At 38.7% G+C, this 20,551-nt stretch overlaps 1 protein-coding gene across 2 annotated transcripts; it reads right to left on the bottom strand.

Annotated features, from left to right (window-relative positions):
• Positions 1-393: 393 nt before the first annotated feature.
• On the bottom strand, positions 394-20,058 carry LOC140942481 (calcium-independent protein kinase C-like). Of its 2 annotated transcripts, XM_073391391.1 has the most exons (16): positions 19,545-20,057; positions 19,379-19,439; positions 18,872-19,025; positions 13,644-13,678; positions 12,039-12,139; positions 11,160-11,310; positions 9,940-10,079; positions 8,538-8,720; positions 7,818-7,991; positions 7,614-7,705; positions 7,089-7,151; positions 5,944-6,082; positions 4,949-5,029; positions 4,467-4,574; positions 3,796-3,936; positions 394-792 (listed from the first exon to the last, which is right to left on the bottom strand). In XM_073391391.1, exons 1-16 carry the CDS (start codon positions 19,884-19,886, stop codon positions 634-636), a joined length of 2,124 nt encoding a protein of 707 aa, XP_073247492.1. In that variant the 5' UTR covers positions 19,887-20,057; the 3' UTR covers positions 394-633. The 2 variants fall into 2 exon arrangements, with proteins under 2 accessions (XP_073247492.1, XP_073247493.1); XM_073391392.1 differs by lacking the exon at positions 7,089-7,151 and having other exon boundaries at positions 19,545-20,058.
• Between the last annotated feature and the right edge of the window lie 493 nt (positions 20,059-20,551).

Raw genomic sequence — 20,551 nt, forward strand, 5'->3', positions numbered from 1 at the left:
GATAATCAATAATATAATTGTACTGTAATTATTAAATGTGTCACAAAATTCGTCTGTTCAACTTCCATTTTAAAGTTCTCATTATTTAAAATACGATAAAAGTATAAATTCTGCCAAATATCACAAAATTTTGGTGAGTAGATTTTGAGAAATCGTCTTCTGTGTACCATTGCTTTTTCGCCGCCATGTTTGTTTGTCTAAGTTAAAACACTCGCCGTCACGCGAGTCACCGCTGACCGCCCCCAAAACTGTGTTCAGCCACCTTAAGCTATCTATTATCTTTGGGTTATCACGCGACCCTACAACTCAGGCCGTCACGCTACTCTCCCAGGCCGTCACGCAAGGCTACAAAAGCGGCCTTGCGTGACTGCCCGAAATAAAACGTACTCTAAGGAGACCACCACCCTCCCGCCCAAGATGCAGTCATGTCTTAAAGCACAACACAAGGAAGCTAAAAACACTTAACAGTCGCGACATTTTTGCATTAAGATCACGGCTATTAAAAGTCTAAAAATACACGGTTGATCACGTTCTAAAAAGATAAAATTCTCATTCTGCAATAAAATTTTCTTCATCTCTTGCTGTTTTTTGTTCACCTATTTACAATGTAAATTTAGCAGTTAATAAGTATTATTAAACATAGTTATCGCTCACAAATTGCGTGTTGACGAAAGAAAAGTCCTTAAATTCTTCCTGGTTTATGTTTGCGATTATATTCTTCTCTGTCGGTGTCAGCTTTGGCTGCTCCCTTGTGAAATCAGTGTCGAAGTTCCCAACGTCTGTTTTTGATCGCTGTGGAAAAAGAGAGAAAATTTAAAACAACAACAACAACAACAAAACTGGCTCAGTCGGTAAAGGGCTGATTGCAGAGCTAGATGTCGTAGGTTCGATCCCCGGAGCCGGACCAATTCTTGGCTTGCAACCACGCGACAAGGCGGCCATGTTGAGGGTCAATACAATAGCATTTTTTCGCGAAGGATTTACATGAAAATAGAGTTTAGTTCCCAGAGGAGAGAAATGCTTTTGTTCTTGACCACCAACATGGTCGCCGTGACGTCACGTGCAAACGTGCAATAAGTACTGCGGTGCTTTGTTCTTGCAGACGGCTGGACCTTCGAGTGGCTCGGACGACCACGTAAAATGGCGGTCCCGCCTCCTGTGGGGGACTTTAACCTCTTACACCCTAAGATAAAAATTAAAATTCTCCTTTGTCGCCCTTATTCGTTTACTATAGAAGTAGTGGGGAGAAGTTGATAAAATATCGAGAAAATACATCTTGTGTGATCATGTCCATAATTCTCATGACCACTCTGTTTTACAAGGCATTGCTATTACAGGGAGAAATTTGATGCTGATCACTCTTTGGATTTAAAGGGTTAAAATAGTGTCCTCACATTGAGAATCAAATCAAGTGTGATTTTCGTCTCTCTGTTTTTTTGCCAAAAGCAAAGTAACTAAAATCGGACAGGGTAGTTAGCACCCTTTCTTTTCGCTTTGTAATGCTGGCGCGATGGCCAAGCGGTCAGCACACGAACTTCAGATTTGTAGGTCCCGGTTCAGACCTTGCAATCGCGTAGTTCCCTAAGCCAAAAAACTTTGCTTCGCTTTAATTTGTCTTTCGACAGTCCCGGCGTATGAATGGGTAACGGAAAAATACCCCTGGGGGTATCCCCGCGATGGACTAACATCCCATCCAAAGGGTAATTCGCGGTACAGAAACTGGGATAATTCAGGACATGAGGGCCTCACAGCTGGCATGAGAACTTGGGATCGGGCGGTTCAGTCCGGGAGAAGAAAAACTTCTTGTTGCATCAATAATAAAGATCATACGAGAACCGAAAATCGCGCAAAAAAAGCCTTGGGCACCAGGTTAACTCAAACTAGGCAAGAAGAAACGCGCAAAAAAGCGAAAACTATATGACGCAATAAACCAAATTACTAACGTGACGTAACAATACCTCTCGCGCACAGAGCTGGGACAAGTGGTAAAACAAAATAAAGACGCTGTATTATTAACCGTGAAAAAATCAGCGGCTATTCACTATGAATAAAAATAGAAGGTATAGCACCCTGGACGGCAATCCAATGAACAGGAGATTCAGCACGCACGATAGTACATCGCTTAACCCGCAAGATGCTGAATGTGTTCCATCCCATAGATGTTTAATTTTGGACCAGAGTTTCGAGGCGCTTAAATCCGCGCGTTCATCGACGGAAACTATGAAAAGAGTACAGCAAGAGATGGAGCGCGCAGTGAACACAGAGGCAGAGAAAAATGGCAAATATAAACAGAGCGCTACGGAGCACACAAGCTTCGCGGAAGAAATTGACAACACAGCTCACGGATTAGAGGACACGACGCCAATCACTGGAGGAGATGAGACCGCAAAGTGTACAGAAAATGAAACCAGACAAGCAATAGTCAGAGAATTGCATCATGAATCCCGAAATGACTGATGGTTTAATGTAAATTGTAGAGATATTAACCAGTCTCACTTAGGAACATGGGTTAGTCAGAATGACCGACACTGTAAACTGTAGGTTCAATACTACAAATTTTAGCGTAGAACAAAACTAGAAACACTAAATGTTTCATAATTCAAAGTCGGGTGCCAAAAAAATCTTTCAGGCGAAATAATAGAAACAAGAAGTTGAGAAACAGACAGAGAAGTTAACATTCCTTCGAGGTCACTGTAACGAAAGCTGCAACTCAGGTTTACAAGCTTACGCGCAACGCACAAATCTCTTTTTCGCGAGGAAGCCAGTTAAAGTGTTGACCTCTCGCACTCCTCGGAGTTGTAAGGAGGCCACGTGACTGGCCACTGCGTTTTTTCCTTTGTCTTTTTTTAAAAACATTAGACACAGTATTGAAGATCTGTGCGATGAGTTCGACACTTCTGTGTTTGTGTTGTCACGCAACATGTCGCGCAACACTTCTAGGAAACCCCGTTACCACAACTAGCCGGGCAGGAGCGTTTTTTCACGTCTGGGACGACAAAATGCGGTGGTGTTAACCATTTTGGGGCCGCACGGGAGACTGGGTCGGTGTTGCGTCCAATTGCTTTTGGGACTGTTTCTGGAGAAACTTCTGACACAGTTTCCCGCGCAAATTTATATCGACCAGAAAAAAAAGATAGCGACCCCAAAACTCCCATGGTGCAATTCGGCACAAATAAAGAAATCACGGCTCGAAATTAACGCTCGCAAACTCGCAAAATGCGAGTGATTTTGATAATCTGCGAGTAAGAAAAATATCCACTAGCAAACGATTGCGACTTTAATAGAATTATCCATGTCTTCCAAACAAAGGGAAATAATTTGCTTGTGGTCTCACCAGTTTGCTAGTGGAAAAAAACCTTACTAGCAAAACTTTGCAAGTGCACTAAAAAGATATCTTCGAGCCCTGGCACAACAGCAACCCAGCCTCGGGCTCAGGCTCTGTTTCAAAATGGAAAATAAACAGGGCGTTCGTAAGGCGAGGTTCTCCTAAAACTATTATCCACTGGTTCTAGTTGTTCAAACGATGGATAGCGCTATCCAGCAAATAAAACACTATCCCGTGGACAATTATTAGAAAAATCAATTGCGTTATCCACTGGAAAGAGATTGATCCAGTGGATAGCGCTATCCGCCTTTTCAACAACTGGGGCCTAGAGAATATTGAGTACGGTTTATGATTTTATGTCGCTTTGCAACACGTTCTATGATAAGAATTATCTCCAAGAAGGATATTAACCCGCCTGCTACAACTCAGTGGGAAAATGATCGTACTATAGGTCATATTTGACTACTTACTATTCTTGGTTTAAATGGAGGTGTAACTTGTCTTGCTTCTAATCTTTCCCAATCGATTTCTCTAAAGAATGGATGATCCAGAATGCTTTGCTCTCCACTCGCTGTGCAGCCAAGCCTTTTCTGGCAGTTTTTCGTCATGAACTGCATACAAAAACACAAATTTCATGTCAATGACAGTACATACTGCTCTGTATAACGGGGGGGGGGGGGGTAGAAAAAACATTATTTAAGCTTCCGGATGAAAATTTAAACTCTTGTATAGCTCGAGCACCGTCCGTAAGGTACCCAGCGAACCACCAACAACATACCCTGGGTACCAGAGGTTTTTTTCTCGCGTGCGACGGGGAGCTTCGTTTCGTCGGCCGAAGGCCGAAGACACGAGCGGCGAAGTCTTTTAAGACTCGACCGAAACCAGAAATCGCGCATGAAAAGTCTCTGGCACCCAGGGTACCAACAACACCATGTTGTAGGTCAAAATTAAATGGAAAATGGCCGATCAAAGTAGATCAAAAAATTTTAACCTAAATTACCATTACTGAAGTGTCTACAACATCTTACACAGTAAAACGTCTCCTAAAAGACAGGAACTGAACTGTGCATGAGAATAGCATTGTTGTAGAAAAGTAACATGAACTAGTTTGATACTTATATGATTATTTTTACATTCTTACCCCTTTCAGTATGGAGACAGCTTCCTTGGTAAGCCAAACAGGATAAAGCACATCATCATGCTTGATAGACTCAAACAGGTCATCTTCATTGTCAGCTTCAAAAGGAGGCTATAAAAAGCAAAACAATTAGGGCGGTTACAAGTTCCGGCTCCAAGAACTCTGGATCGGACAGACATTCATCATATCAGAATATCTGGTCATCTTTTGACATTCTTCAAACGGTGCATTTTGTATTTTTGAGTAAATTTCATTGAGAAATTGGATGTCTACTAGAGGAAGTGCACAAAGCAGCTCAGGACGAAAGCTGCTTTTGCCTCATAGCCACCTTGTTTCTAAGGAAAGAAAGAAAACAACAAGAAAAACATGGGAGATGGGTCACCAAAAGCCATGTGTTGCGAGAGGTAATTACAACAGTTAGAGAAAAATCAAGTGTGTGTGCCCACAGACACTGCAGACAGAGTTTCCTGTGAGTCTCAACTAACCTGTCCTGCCATCATCTCATACATAAGAACTCCTAGCGCCCACCAGTCCACAGAGAAGCCGTAGGGTTTTTCTTGAAGAATCTGAAATATATAGTCAATAATGATTACACTACAGCTGGAGTTACTATAGTCATGATAAGCTTACCGTTAATTACACATCTGATTATGGTCGCACATGAAGTCCTACCTATCAAAAACAATGGCCTCCCCAAGAAAAAATTAATTTTCATTTTAGGGCATTTTGAGTGAACAAGGGAAATAAAGAATTTTATCCATCGAAATGCCATCTTTATTTTCCCACAATGTTTCTTTTTATTTTCAGTGCTTTGAAACATTTACAAAACAATATTCTTTCAGTTGCCAGTGCTTCCATGACAACCACACAAAGATTTCCAACAGTCACTGAAGCTTCCAGGAAACATTGGGTAGAGGGGTTCAAACCAAAAAACCCTTTGTGGGGGGAGGGGGGAGTGTGATTTTTTTTTACTTTTCTGGAACCACACAGTGTATTGAAGAACATTTGCATGTTATTTCAGGGCCACATACAATAAGGGACCTTATGATCCGAGAATGGCGATGTCTAAGAAAAGGACACTTTAAAAGAGATTTTGCATCCTTTCAAACTTTTTCACGATTAGGCCAAGTCGCATAAAGAGGAAGGAATTTAGGTTGGAGCTAAAGAGAGGGGACTGCGCCCAAGTTCAGACAGAGATGGCAGAATGTTTAACGCCTTGCCTCTCCCGTTCTCAAAATTTGGCCATTGAACATCGTAGTTGTGCAGGGATGGAAAAGAAATCTACAAAAAAGCACACAGGGTTCTTGTTTTGCTTATTTAACTTCCTGTTTTGTTTTTTTGTTGTTGTTTTTCTTTTTACGTTCCCATTGCCATCGCCATCATAGTTTCATAATATCCACAGAATTTTTAATCAAATGGTTTAAAATAATCAGGAAAGGACCTACTGCCCATGTGAGCTGAGCTGCTCTTTATTGCCTACCTCAGGAGCAATGTAGTCTGGTGTTCCACAAAATGTGTTTGTATAGCCACCGGGTGTCATCCCTTCTTTACACATTCCAAAATCTGCCAACTTGATATGTCCATCTTTGTCTAAAAGTACATTATCTAATTTTAAATCCCTGTTGGATAAATCAAATCCATGGTTAGATGAGGAACAGAAGGGAAAACCGATTTTTTTTTCAATACGCTGTCCTTTATGTCATTGTGACAGTGTTATCTGCCTAAAACAACAAGTGTGAATAACTATAACATAAACAAATCATTAATTAGAGGAGGGAGCAGGGAATGGCACAGTGGTGAGAGCGCTCGCCTGCCACCAATGTGGCCCAGGTACAAATCCCGGCTTCGACACCACATGTGGACTGAGTCTGTTGTTCGTTCTCTCCCCTGCTCCGAGAGGTTTTTCTTTGGGTACTCCGGTCTTCCCCACTCCTCAAAAACCAACATTTCCAAATTCTAATTTGACCAGGAATCAGGCAGACGAAGAACCACTTTGTGGATGTGCTACCTCCAAATCATTATTCATGTATTTATTTATCTTGTAATCAAGCTGTATATTTGGAAACTGCCAGAGTCAGGGGTCATGTGCAAGGGAGCCACAAAGGATCCTGACCCTTCACTTCTCAGGTAGATTAGAAGGTCAGGAGACGAGCACAAAACATGAGTGGGTGTCAAAACTGCCACCAACAAGGAAGGTGACATGTAGAGTGAAGAGAAAAAATGAGGGACTGTATCTATCCCTTTCTTACTAGCAGGCTGTCCGAGCATAAAAAAAATGAATTAAATGGTACTGTTCGTGTGGATGATTCTCCAGGAAAAGCAGTCCACTACTACTAACAATGACTAACTTTTTTTCTATTTCTTTTCTTAGAAACACACTTTTGAACAAGTGTGGATAAAATAATCTGGTTAGTTGTTCCATGCTTCTACCCCTACTCTGTCTAGAAAAGATGGGAAACACGTTTTTTGTTGAGTAGTTTTTTTTTTCATTGAGGCCTTCATTGGCAGCGTATCCACAAGAATCAACTCTTGAGTTAAAGCGTTGAGGCATCAGTGTTCACATACACTACCAAAATAAGCTTCTCATGTGGTACTATGTTGCTCATGTACTGCTAACTTGCTTACCTATAAATAACACCATGCTGGTGTAGGTAACGGAGAGCCAGAACAACTTCTGCAGCATAAAACCTAAGGATGTAGAATTAATGATTGAAACCTTTAAGCCCCAATATCCACATATAAATTCTCCATACTGATCTTCATACATTGCTTTAAAGAATTAGTAGAGAGTTTGATAACAGATCAAAATATTTTTCTCTTGAGTGATCATTAATTTTTTTATGAACTCTCATAGCCATTTCTCTTGGTAACATAATATGGATGTTGTTAGGAGAAAATTATTGTTGGTCACTATTGGGACTTAAAGGGGCTATATCACACTACTTTTTCAAAAATAATGGTCCAGTTTCATTGTTTACGACTATATTTAGGAACTGACACTATTTGCTGTCGTCTGTTACTAGGGATGGCAAGGATGGACATAGATTAAAACTTGAAAAAGGTTTTATTGCTATGCCTGCAAAAATCACCAAAAAAGTTCTTTTATGAGCTCAGGACAGAAGGCTGGGATCAACGAATCATTACACACACCTAGAGCGCTTTTCATCAAACTTTCTTGCTTTTTGAATTTGGAACATCAAATCACCTCCATTGACATATTCCATCACAAGAAAGAGCCGATCCTGAAGGGACAACAAAACATGGATACTGTAAACTTCTGATTAGTGCTGATATGAGCTTTAAGCTTAGCCTAAATTGCGTAAAGCAAGACTGAAACAAAAAGACAACAATCACCTCTGTTTGAAAGCTGCAATATAATGCTGTAAGATAAGGATGTCCTGCAGAGACAGTTAAAACTCGTCTCTCAATCATTGTACACTCTACATCATCATCCTGTAGAACAGTTTCTTTCTTCAAGATCTTTACTGCAAAAATGTCGTCAGCACCTTTTCTTTCTGCTAGCAGAACCTGCCAACAAAAAAAATAAAGTATAAGGAATGTATAAGGAAATATTACAAATTAGCTGTGTGATGGATATTTTGCTTTGTCACTGACTTTGTTTTCACTGTAAAGAAAGACCAACGGTCCCATAAAAGCAATCAAAGCTATTGAAAGAGAGTTGGAATTGCAAGGGAAGTTTTAACTGAGATCTCTGGTTGTAACTATGCCATTTTAAAGGACTTTTCATACCTGTTTTGCGCAAAATTCACCGTTCGAAAATCCTACCGGTGACATCGTGACAATTGACCAATAAGAGAGTGATAGATGTTTGATGCCAGTCCCGGCATCCGCATTTGCCAATCATTTTTTTCCTTGCATGAATATTTATACTATGATTCAATTCCAGTCAGGCAAAACAAGTCTACCTTGCGACTCACTCAGTCGTTGCACGACCTCATTGATACTCGCTTCGCTCACTTTTCCTCATTGAAGTTCTCTTTGCTTGCTTTTAAGAACTTTTGAGAGGTCGAGTTGTGGCAAAGCTGCTCATGACTACACCAGAGAGACACTTACCTTGCCAAAGCTGCCTTTTCCAAGCACCTTAATAAAATTGAAATCAGACAATCCAAACTTCTTTTGCCGTCGTCTCATTCCAGGTGATGTCTCCAGGTCATTAGGTGTTATTGGAAGTGGTTCAAGGTGGTTTTCCTTTCTTTTATCATTTTTTATGTTTGTTCCATTATACTCAATTGAGGGCTGTAAAATAAACAAAGAAAATCATCATGATCAACTAAAGGGCACGTTAATGACTCCAAATATTGGATGTACAATCAAATGATAGAGCCAACAAAAAAGAATAGAAAAATTGGCACTGAGTCCACAAGTTTTCCATTATAAAGCATTACAAGTATGGCTTGACCATTTAACTCTTAAGAGCCAAAAGCATCTAATTCCTCCTGCGAATCTTAGCACAATGGGAGCATGCCAAGCCTTGATTGTTAAACAAGTTCTCATCAAAAGTGCCTAAGAAAATGGTTGTGTTACAGGTCAGAACTAAATTCAGGTTTTCACTAACTACTTTATCGACAGTTGAGTATTCTTCAGAATATTTACATGTACTTTTTATATCATATTCGACGATTTGTTTCTCAATTGATTTAGTACACGTCTTAGCAATGACCGGAAATACGTCTGTGGTCGCAGGCAATAAGCGTGTATAATTACACAAAAATTCAAGGGCCTCGATTCGAGAGAAATTACATCATTACCAGAGATAAAAAACGTGATGAGAACATGGCACGTCATTTCAATCATTGCTGAAAATAAACCACATGCTCATCAAAAGACTCATTTGCATACAATGAAAGTTTTAACACCCGACCAGTTAGCCTTTACTAATTAAGATTCTCCTTTTTTTCCAACCACTGAAGTGTTCACTTGTTCCAAAGTTATCAACTCTTTCAAGTGATAGAATTCGTGGACCGACCCGCTCCAGAAGAGCACTAAATCACATTTATCTTTTCTAAGCTTTCTTCGCAAAAAATGCGTGGCTTCAGTCATGCAACAATTCCTATTCTCAGTTTCCACAAACTCCACTAGGAACACCTGGGACCATGGCCTCCTTCTTGTGTCCTAAATACAAAGAAAAACGGCTTGCAGATTATGATTCTCGCTGCTTATGCAAGCCAGACTAATTAGGGCCAGGAGACAAAAGAAAATGAGAACCAACCTAGGTAAAAAAAATTTTAACCTGAATTTAATTTTGACCCATAACTTATGCAAAACAGTGCACAGAGTATGCATGCTGTTATGCATGGTTTGATACATTAATTTCCAGACACATGACATTTTGAAAACCTTATTATTTAACTTTGGCTTAAGCATTCTCTTAACTTTTTTTCTACAAGTGACAAGGCATTACAAAAGTGTCATTTGAGTTCCAAGGTCACTAGACAAAGAAATCTACACAACCAACCTTTTTCACCCTCATTGATTCTGACAGTATGTTTCCAGTGAGCCCCATGTCCTTTAAACGCTGCGCCATCTCTTTGGCATTAATACCACAGTTATTGGCAACATTCCTGTGACATCTCTTGTGAACGTTCATCTTGCAAGCTGAAACATGCATAAAATGTGCTTAATTTTCTCAAGGGATCAACATTAATGAGCAAACGTCTTGGTCCCAAGATTAGGGCGTAGTCGGCCACAACGTTAACTTATAAGACCATTGGAGTCTGCTTCCAATAATTTTTACTGTGATTAGCTATTTATTCCTTTTTTGCTTACTATTTTTTGTTGCTGTTACAAAAGATATCTTAGCAGGTTTGAATAGAATACCCAACTGTATCAACAAGGGACCGTTAATCCCATACCTCAAGGGGGTCTGGGGGAATCCTCCTCCAGAAAATTTTGAAATTTCAAAGCCCTACAAATGTAACTAATGCAATTTCCAGCCTTCTGGGGACTAAATTGAGTACAAAAGAGTGTGTTTTTCATTCAAGAAAATGTACCTTTCATTCAGGTTCCGATAATCAGCCACACAACTTACAAGCAATGAACAAAGGTAGATTTGAACGAGAACAGATTCTGTGTAAACCTTCCAAGAAACACGTGAAGAATTGACTGAAATGCAGTATTTGCATAACTCAAAACCAGTAGGCCTTTACATTTTCATTCAGATTTTATGACATGTTTTTTGTTAAAGACATCATAACCACTAGTTGTTTCTTCTTTGGGGGAGAAAAGTAGCTGACTCTTCTGAGCAAAATAACCAACGTGTTTTGTTGGTCTTTGGTGCTTATTGAAACCCCTGAGAGGTAGATCAATTTACTTTGTTTTATTAATGTTTTATAATTGTGGGTACAAGTAGGTTAAGAGTACATGGAGCTTGTGGGGGGCTTTACTGTTCTTTTGTCCCATACGTGGTGCTTGCACACAAAGCTTCAAAACCCAAAAAAATTCATCGAAATTGCTTTTATTAACTGCTACCTTGACTCACATTCTTTACAGTCTTATGGGAGGTGGTCTACCTACTAAAAGAGCCTTTTTAAGGCCCCGTATATAATTATATAAATTATATATGCATACTTTATGGTCAAATAGTCAAGTTACCCCAAAATAGGATGATAGCAGTGAAAGTACTTAACTTCACTAGCCTTTTAAATTGCTAAAACAACATTTGGTGATTTTACGAACCCGAGCACTGCATCCCTTGTTTCAAAAGGCCATAGAGGAGAGAGCCACAATGGTCGCAAAAGGTTGGTCTCTTATAATTGTGTTCTGAGAATCTGTGAGGCATGTTGAGTTTGAAACGAAGTGAGCCTGTGCTTGATCTTCCAAACGCATTCTGAAATAACAACACAATTGGACAGTCTACATAGTCCTACATTTCAGGCATTTTAAAGCACTTTTAAACATTATCCTTTCTTTGAAGACACAGTCAAACCTGCATAAGCAGTCACTTCAGTATACGAACATCCAATCAAGTTATACTATATTGTCATTGTTTTCATCTCTTTCAAAAGGTTAACCTGCAGAATTCAGCAGTCAGTTAGTCATACCTGGGCAAGGGTGACTACTTAGCATGGGTTTGACTGTATTAAATGTTAAAGCCTACATGAGGAGTTTATATTTGACCTTTTGTTGTGGAGACTACCATAACCAAAATAAGGAACAAGAACTCTATCATAAACAAAAGTAATCAGTAAGGACACTCTTATTCCTTTGAAAACCTCAGCGCAGTGCTGATGGGCTGTGATGTTTGAAATAATATATCCAAAAGTCATCTTGGCTGCAGCAGAAGGAGGCGGTGGCAACAGTGACAGTGCCATTGCAACAGTGGTGGTAGATTGTTGATCATACCATTGGATATTACAACCACTACAACTACCACTACGGCTGGAAGTGGTAGTGGTAGTGGTAGTGATAGTAGTAATAGTAGGAATATCTAATGGAATGATCAACAATCAACTGCATTGTAGTCTCTTTTATATTTTTATAGCTGGACAGGCCCAACATAAGCTGAAACTCTATCCATGATACAGACTATTACTGCTTTATTTATAGGACAAATACCTGATTTTCATTAGGAATAACATCCTGTAAATCTTGTTTCACCCCTGGACACTGAGACACTACCTCCAAATGGCATCGTTTGTGAACCACACAAGTACAAACTATCAACAACAAGGAGAATAACCATTAAATCATTCATTTTTTGGCTGTGACTACACTGTAGATCTCACAATAAGTAAACAGCAGATTTCCAATCATTTTGCTGATGAGGCAAGCGTCATGGTGGTGTGACTTGTCCATGAACCCAAACAACAGGAAACACATCAATAACAACAGTCCACACAGAGAAAAATCTCTTTGTTTATATACAGTCAACACTCTCTAATATAGTCACCATTAGGACTGTTACGAAGTGTCCAACAAAGAGTATTAAAGTAACCACAGCTACTGTCTCTGATTACTTTGTTTAAATGCTGACTGGTACTTTTGGAAGCACAGCAGGCTAACAATTTTCCGTAAGCTTCTCTACCAATTCTAGACTTTTTCGACCAACAGGAAAGGTTCGCAACTTCCACGAATTGTGTTACTAAATTGACCCTAGTGGCAAAGGCAGCCTTCATTCGTAAAATTCTTTGTTCTGAGGTGTTTAAAATACTTTCAGTCAATTGGTTGACAGGATGGTTGAAAATAAAAACCTTCATGAATGCGAGGCCCCCTCCCCACCCCCGCCAGGAGAGTGCACCTCTAGTGCATATTTTGGCCTTACCAGTCAAGAATGAGCCCTTACCTGCTGAGCAAAAATGTAGGGAGAACACTGTTTGAAGATTTCAAATTTTTGTTTTAGCTTTTGAGGTGTTTAATGCTGCCTTATAGAAAGAAAAGATCACCACTCTAAAAAAGGGCAAGCACTAGCCTGCACCACAGACAAAACTAAGCCTCTGGTTACATGTAAGTACGTAAGTCTGTCTGTGAGAAAGTGCTGATATCTTTGTTCTGGGCCCCTAGAGCTGTACCAGAAATTGAGTACATGCCTTGGCTGGCCTGTTAAAAAGGACATTGCTCAAATAGACTTCATTCACGATATCCGCCACCTTTGCATGCACTCTAGGATCGACGGGATAAGAGCTATGTCGTGCGGTATTTCGGGAGGCAAACAAGTGATAAAATTTGCCAATATAAGTAATCGCGGTCAAGTTTGTTTATTCTATCAAAACAAGATGACGAATACATAGTCATGCAAAATGTACATATCGAGTTTTGGCAAGACTTTGGTCATTACTGTTTGCCATGAGGACATCTACGGTGCTACTGCCTACAAGAAAGGTCTTCATTTCCTGTTGTCTAGAACAAACAAACTCAACCACGATTTCTTCCAAGGGCAGATGTTATCCCTTGTTTGCCCACCTGAGAAACCACGACATCGCTTTCATCCCATCAGTCCTTAAGCACGTGCAAAGATGGCAGGTATCATGAATAAGGTCTATTGGAAATGTCCTTCTGGTAATTTGTTGAGTGTTTTGTTGGCCCAGAACAAGGATCTCAGCACTGCTTTGCCCAGTTTTGCCTGGGTTAGATTATGTCTGTGATGTAAGCTAAGCAAGCAATGGAAATGACAAGTTTTGAATCTTTTTACATTCATTACTCAGTTCATACACCTCACTCTACCTTGACATTGATAACCTTGCTTGTTAAATACACCCCTGAAACAAAAACAACAAAGGTCTAGAAAGCAGCAGATGCTTGTAGAAACAAAGCAAATTTCTATAATTTAGACAAATGTCATAGCCCATCCATTAACACAAAAGAGGGTAACATACACTGCATTGTTTAGCCAACTTGGCCAAGTCGAGGCAATCAGAGCATGCACAAGCTGTTGACTTAGGCAAAGGGGTCAACTTTTTTTCTCATAATTTTATAACTACTCCATAAAGTTGACTCAGCTAGCAGGGTTACCCTCATTCCCAGGACAACTTTTCTCCATACTAACAGGATCTTACAGTGCGACTACTGTAAGAGGGGCCACTTAGACGAAGTTGACCAATCGGATTACAGGAAAATAACAATACATTCCAAGAAAGTTGGTTGTGGGTCAATCAGCTGCTTGTAAAAAAAAAAACACTAAGTTACTTGAAGCACAACATTTAAAATATATTGATAGTAAACATTTTTCAAGAAAGGAAAATGTTTCACCAAACAATGTGTTTCTATTTAAAACTCTACCTACCAAACCCTGAAGACATGCTTGCTTGATTCGTGCTGATTATGATTGACAACTACCTTTTATTTTTATTAATTTATTTTTATTTTCTGTAATCTGATTGGTCAACTTTGTCAAGGTGCCCCTGGTTATACAATATGTAGTAGTCACACTGTAGTCAGTTGAAGAAATTCTACAGAGTGACCCTCCAAAAGAAACCTCTAGCAGTACTTTTACATGACACTATTTATTATGCTGTACTTTAAATAGGTTCTAACTTTTTGAGTCTGTGGATGAAATCCTATGGAGTGACCATTCAAATGAAACTGCGTTATCAGTACTATAACAAGATACTATTAATTTTTATCACCCTGTATAGACAGGTCCTCAGTTTTTTAGTCTTATGGATAAAACTCATTTCTGTGGTGAATTGATTCAAATCAAACCTCTCCACAACAGCTGTTGCACAGTACACATTAGTTTTACAGAGAATTGCAAAACAAAAATTTTTTTTTCCTTAAACATTTTGTCCCCTTAGGAGCACAAGTGATGATTAATCTTCGAATTGAAGACCAGTCACAAAAAGATTTAGATATTGTTTAGTGAATTTTCAGCCAACGAAAAATTACAGGTGATTTTAAGGTTTGATCTAGGCTGAAAATGAACTTTGTTCCACACTTGACACATCACTGATCAGCAAGAATTGGTGTGATTCTGCTATCAAATAAATATTGGAAAACCTTACTGAAGCGAAAAAAATCAATTAACAGTGCTGTCCAAACATGTTTAAACAACTGTTTAAATAATAATGATAAATATGTAGAGCTCCTTTCAAATGCATTGAAATATTTACAACATGTAGCTATATGCTCCGGTCATTGCACAGGGGAGCAATGCCCACCAACAAGCATTAAAAATTCCAATAAAAAATAATTTTGGATTTTAAGCTGAACATTCTCAAACCAATAATATTCTAATGTTTATTTTTTTTCAATATTTTTATTTTTAAATGTGGCAAAATGAGATTTAGGCTAAGTTAAACAACTAAACAACTCGAGACAACTAGCCAGCAGTCTCACTTCTGATTTCAGGGGCACCCTAATAGTTTCAGAGGGACCTTTGGGTTTTACAGCTTTGAGACTGAGGTCAGCCCATTACTTTCACGTTGCTGCTCGTTGCTCATGCTCATTAGCCTGTTTATTTAATTATCTAACTAGTTGAAAAATTCTCAAGTTTAAAAAATACTGAAATTAACAACAAGCAAGTTATGGAGGCTTGCTAAGTTCAAAAAAATGTCAACAATCACAAACAGTTCAGTTTTTAATTTACATTCTGTTGCTTTCTAACAAAAAGGGTATTTACAACTTACTACTTTTGATAAGAAAGCATAATTCAGCTAGGAAATGTTAGATCACCAGGAAAAGTGTCTTTAAAACTTACTACTTTTACAAAGAAAGCATAATTCAGCTAGGAAGTGTTAGATGAATTAAATATAAGACATAACAGCATTTTCTCAGCCATAAAAAGGGACCCTATTAAAACAAGGCGTCTACTACAAAAGCAAAAAACATTAACTGCAACTTGTGAATTGGAGAATGCCTGCACAATACATCAGACTCACTGACAAAACATCAAGAACAAGACTGTGCTCTAGCAGAGCCCTGTGGCCCCTGGCACCTAACTTTTTGCCCTTGGGCGACTAGAAAATCTCAGATTTTTCATACAAATCATTTACTGGGCACCCTAGATTTTACAGTTTCAGAGCACTGGGCTCCCTTCAATTTTCTTTAGAGCACAGCCTTGCAAGAACAACTTTTACATTCTGTTTCCAAGCTTTAAAACACTGGACTTAATATCTTACCAACAACTCGAAAGCATTAGTTGTTGTTCCTTTTAAAAAGAAAATTGTGATGAAAAAATCAAACCTAAAATTAGAAGCTAAGAATTAAGAATTCCTCAATTTGAGGCTAACTAACACATGAAGAATGACATTAGATTATGCAGAACAAAATAATGAAGCTCTAAAAAATACAAATAATACCAAGATTATGTGAAAGATTCCATGTAACACGATAACAGGAAGACTTATACACAATGTAACCACTTTTAATTTTTAGCATTTGTTTCCAAAATTATTGAATTTTTGTCATTTTAAGAAGAATGTCTTACAGCAACCTTAAAGACTCTCAAAGGTTATGAAGCTTCCTATCCAAATAAAAGCACCGATTATCTTCCTGTTGGCAACAGCTGTGCTCAGCCCCTTGGCAATGAACTCCTGCCTTTGGGTGACAAGGAAGTCTTAATTTTACACAACAAAATAAATCCTGGATGCATGATTTGATAGGTTGAAAGAATTAATGCTTCCCACAATTTTTTGTGGAGCATTAGCCTTGAGACCTTATGAGCCAGCAGACAAACTTTCTGTAAGAGCTATAGATTGACGAACACATTCACTTAAGTGCGCAAACTAGTAGCCAAGGAAAAATTATTTAATCATACATCTTATTCAAATTTAAAAGAAAGAATGGCCAACATAATACAATTTTTTTACTAGAGCAATTGCATAGAAGTTGTCGTAAATATATTAGTTTTCAGCATGTATCAGCAGATATGGAAATGAGCACCACAGATCACATAGACCATTCTTTGACACACCAATAGACAAGCCATAGCCAAAATATCTCAAGCCTGAAAATGCATGATCTGGGAAAACTTTAATATCCTTAATTTTGTTTTTATGCTTCTTAAACATGGTAAAAATATAAATATAATAGAGTTTTACCAGAAGATGTTGCATGAAAAAAATTATGTGTAGAGGGTCAGCCCCTTGATTCTTAAAACTGAACATTCTTGTACATTTGCCAAGTAATCAATAAAGACATTATATTTAACTAAGTGTTGTCGTTCAATTTTCAAACATATTTTTTACTAAATTTGCAACACATAGAGCCAGATGTATGATGAATTTTGCTTAAAAACCAGTGAACTAACTGAGTGTCTTGTCATTTTAAAGTCTTCTAAGACTTAATTTAATTTGGCAGGAGAGACCGCTTGAAGGCATTTCACTTGATACCAGTGAGTGTCAATTTATTTTGTGTTATTGGTTTGCCAATGTCATATTCTCTCAGGCATATGCAAATGTGGTTCGTTAGCAAGCCTTTCAAGATATCCCGTGTAAAATGATGCTGTTACACTAAAGACAAAGGTTAGTGCCTGCCTCAAGTTCAAGAAAGTGGAAAGATCAAGATATAAGAAGCTCTAAAGGACAGGTCTCCACTGTGATAACAAGACACCTTTCCACTAGAAAAGCAAATTACATCAAGCACTGGAGAGTTTCCTTATCACTAGGCATGGATGTCTCTCAAGAAGAAACACCTGGCATAAACCAATCTAATTCCAGAACAAACCACAGTTTACGAGGACTAAGAGGGAAAATTAGTTCACATATTCAAACTGTTTCTCGTAAATGCATGGCATTACCTTGCATACAACAATGACCGAAAGAAAAGCAATGGGCAAAGGTCTTTTTCTTGCCAATAATACATACATTAGAACAATGTCAAAGAGCAAGGTATTTTATGGTAAAATTGATTCTTTTAAGAAAATTATACACACTTTGCAAGCAACATAAATATATATCTCTATATCTATTTATTTAGTCTTGTCCAGCATTTAAGTGAAGTCAAAATAGATCCATAAAAAAATTAAATCCATATCCATGCGTTATCATACCCAACATCTAAACTTAACATAAATTGGAACATAATACAGGGCAACATGACTTAGATCCTTCAGTACTTTTACGATATTTTTTAGTAACAATGTGTTTTGAAAGACATTTTGTCAAAATTATGAGATTTAAGTGTATAACTTGTCTAAAGGCAGACACTGCGACTGTACTTGTCAAAACAAAAAATAAGCAACCGAATATAAACACATGTTCAAAACAATGTCTTCAAATCTAACTCTCTTCTTGTACTGAAAGTCTTTAAAAATTGAAAAAAAGGAGAAAATTAAACTAAACATATAACATGAAATCTAGGGTGGCTGAGATTAATATTTGATAAGTTTAATCCCATTCAATTTACGTCTATTGGCTCTCTTCCATTCTTTTTATGCAGAATGCAGTACTTTTTTGAAAGGGTATAATAAGGTCACGATCGACAATGTTAAAATCGCGTGCCCGACGAACATACCTACATACGAAAACGACTTTCGGTTCGCACTAAAGATCGAGCTTACTGCGGCAGAAAGTACATAATACACCGCCAAAAAGGTGTCGCGATATTGCTGGGTAAACAAATACACTCGAAGGATAGAGAAGAAATGACAAACGTGCCTGTATAGTGAGTCATAAAGCCTTGTCACTCATTGTAACTGGTATTAAGAATTAGCGTTTATTGAACTCAACAAACTTCGACATGCAGCAAACGACTTAATTTCGGCGGGTTGTAAGATCTTGTAAAGGCACATGTGTTCGGAAGTCTATGCCACGCAGAACATTATTTAAATGCAAGAGAACATTAATCAAGCAAAGACCGGCTTAAGAGAACCTATTGAAAAGTTGCCGTAGGTTAAAATATGGCTGGGGTTTTTGTATATAGTCACACAACTAAAGCGTGAATCACTTTTTATGCAAAATCAACTCACAAAGGGAGACAATGCCAAACAAGTAAGGGCTATCAGTCGTTCTTACCAAATAAAATCCCTGCAATGACAGCAATACGTCGGCTGTCTCAGCCAAACTGCCATGAATTTATGACCACTGATCTGGTGTACTCTCCGTCGCATAGCACCCCTTCGACCCTTAATGCCGCTTGGTCTTTCTCTAAAAACTCTCCTCTCGGTATCTGCATGAAGGTGAAAAAACCAACAACAACAAAACACATACGTTAGTTTACCTCAATTACCCTGAAAAGCGAATTACTCAATACACGGCATTTATTATTCCTGGATCGTCACTGCTTTAAGAAATCTGACAAATTCGCAGCGTCTGCAGAACACGTTAAAGTTGTCGTCGAGTATTTGATCGATACGTTTGCAAAACATTAACCAAATACATAGGCTGCGACATTTATTCGAATTGATTTGCAAATACGCCCAATCCACGCATTAGTGCCAATTCTGTTAAACTCGAGGACGGGCAAACTACAAAAGGCTATGAAAAAAAGCAATATACAGGTTTGATCGATTCAAAACTCACCCTGGATGGCGGGTTTGAGTTCTATGTAGAGGTGAAGTTTCCCTTCGGGCTCCAAAGGTATCTGAAGATGACATTACAAATGGTATTTAGAAAGAACCAACTTCGCGACTAATTAATTCCTTTTAATGAAAGAGAAATTCAAATAAATTGTGCGTCCCTTCCGTACCCAGATATCGGAGATTCCTTTGACTCCAGAATTCATGATCTCTGACAAAGGAACCGACGAATTCGCCACGAACGGGTCGGGCGGCATTATAGCGTTGTGAAATACAGTTATTCCAAGAGTCTCTCCATTTTCTATCTCGCTTTCAAACTCCTCGTTCCATACAGGCGTCGACGTTTTCTGTTTCGAAGTCGTCTGTGCTATATGGACATCATCGACGTTTACCGAGACATAAGGGTCCATCGATGTGAGTCCACCAAACGTTCTTCTTTTAGCCAGATCGGGGGGTTTCAAGTCCGTCGCTCCAATAACCTTAAGCTTCACAGAGCCCGTAAAACCCACCATGTTGCTGTACAAACAATATCCGTTCAAGGAACGGCACAGAAACAGTCTTACGATCTACAAAAAGTTTCGCATTGCCTTGTTCCTCCGTAAAACCGAATCATCCAATATTCCACTCGGCGGTAGTAAATGATAACAATATTCCCTCACAGAGCTTGCAGCGGAAGGAGCCAAGAATTTCCCAGCATTCCCAGTACAATTTTTAAGGTCGGAAATTTACGAGAACCATCCGGAAAGCATTCGGCTATTTTCGGTAACTTACAGAGTCTGGGTGCGGTTAATCTTGATTTTAAAGCATCCTAACCGGGTTTTTATAAGAAGAAAGGCGTGCAGCAAAATCGAATGAAAAGAAAATGCAAACAAACTAGGAAACGCAATTTATACTACTTACTTCCCAGCCCGACGGGAATGTTTATGTGCCGCTGGACAGGGTATGGTTTTTGACCCCTTTGTCCTAAATAGGGTATATAATTTGGGGCGAGTCTGTCCCAAACAGGGTATGTGATTTCAAGTGAGTCTTTCCTAAACAGGGTAATAAAATTGACGGTTTGTCCTAAACCGTATTTGTATGTATTTAGGGAATTAATTTTTTTGTCCTAAACAGGGTATGGGTTTCACAACCTCGTCCCCAGTTTTTTAGGGAAAAGCTCTGTGGAGACGAGGTTGAG

The sequence above is a fragment of the Porites lutea genome, chromosome 7 (assembly GCF_958299795.1).
Source record: "Porites lutea chromosome 7, jaPorLute2.1, whole genome shotgun sequence".
Taxonomy (NCBI): domain Eukaryota; kingdom Metazoa; phylum Cnidaria; class Anthozoa; order Scleractinia; family Poritidae; genus Porites; species Porites lutea.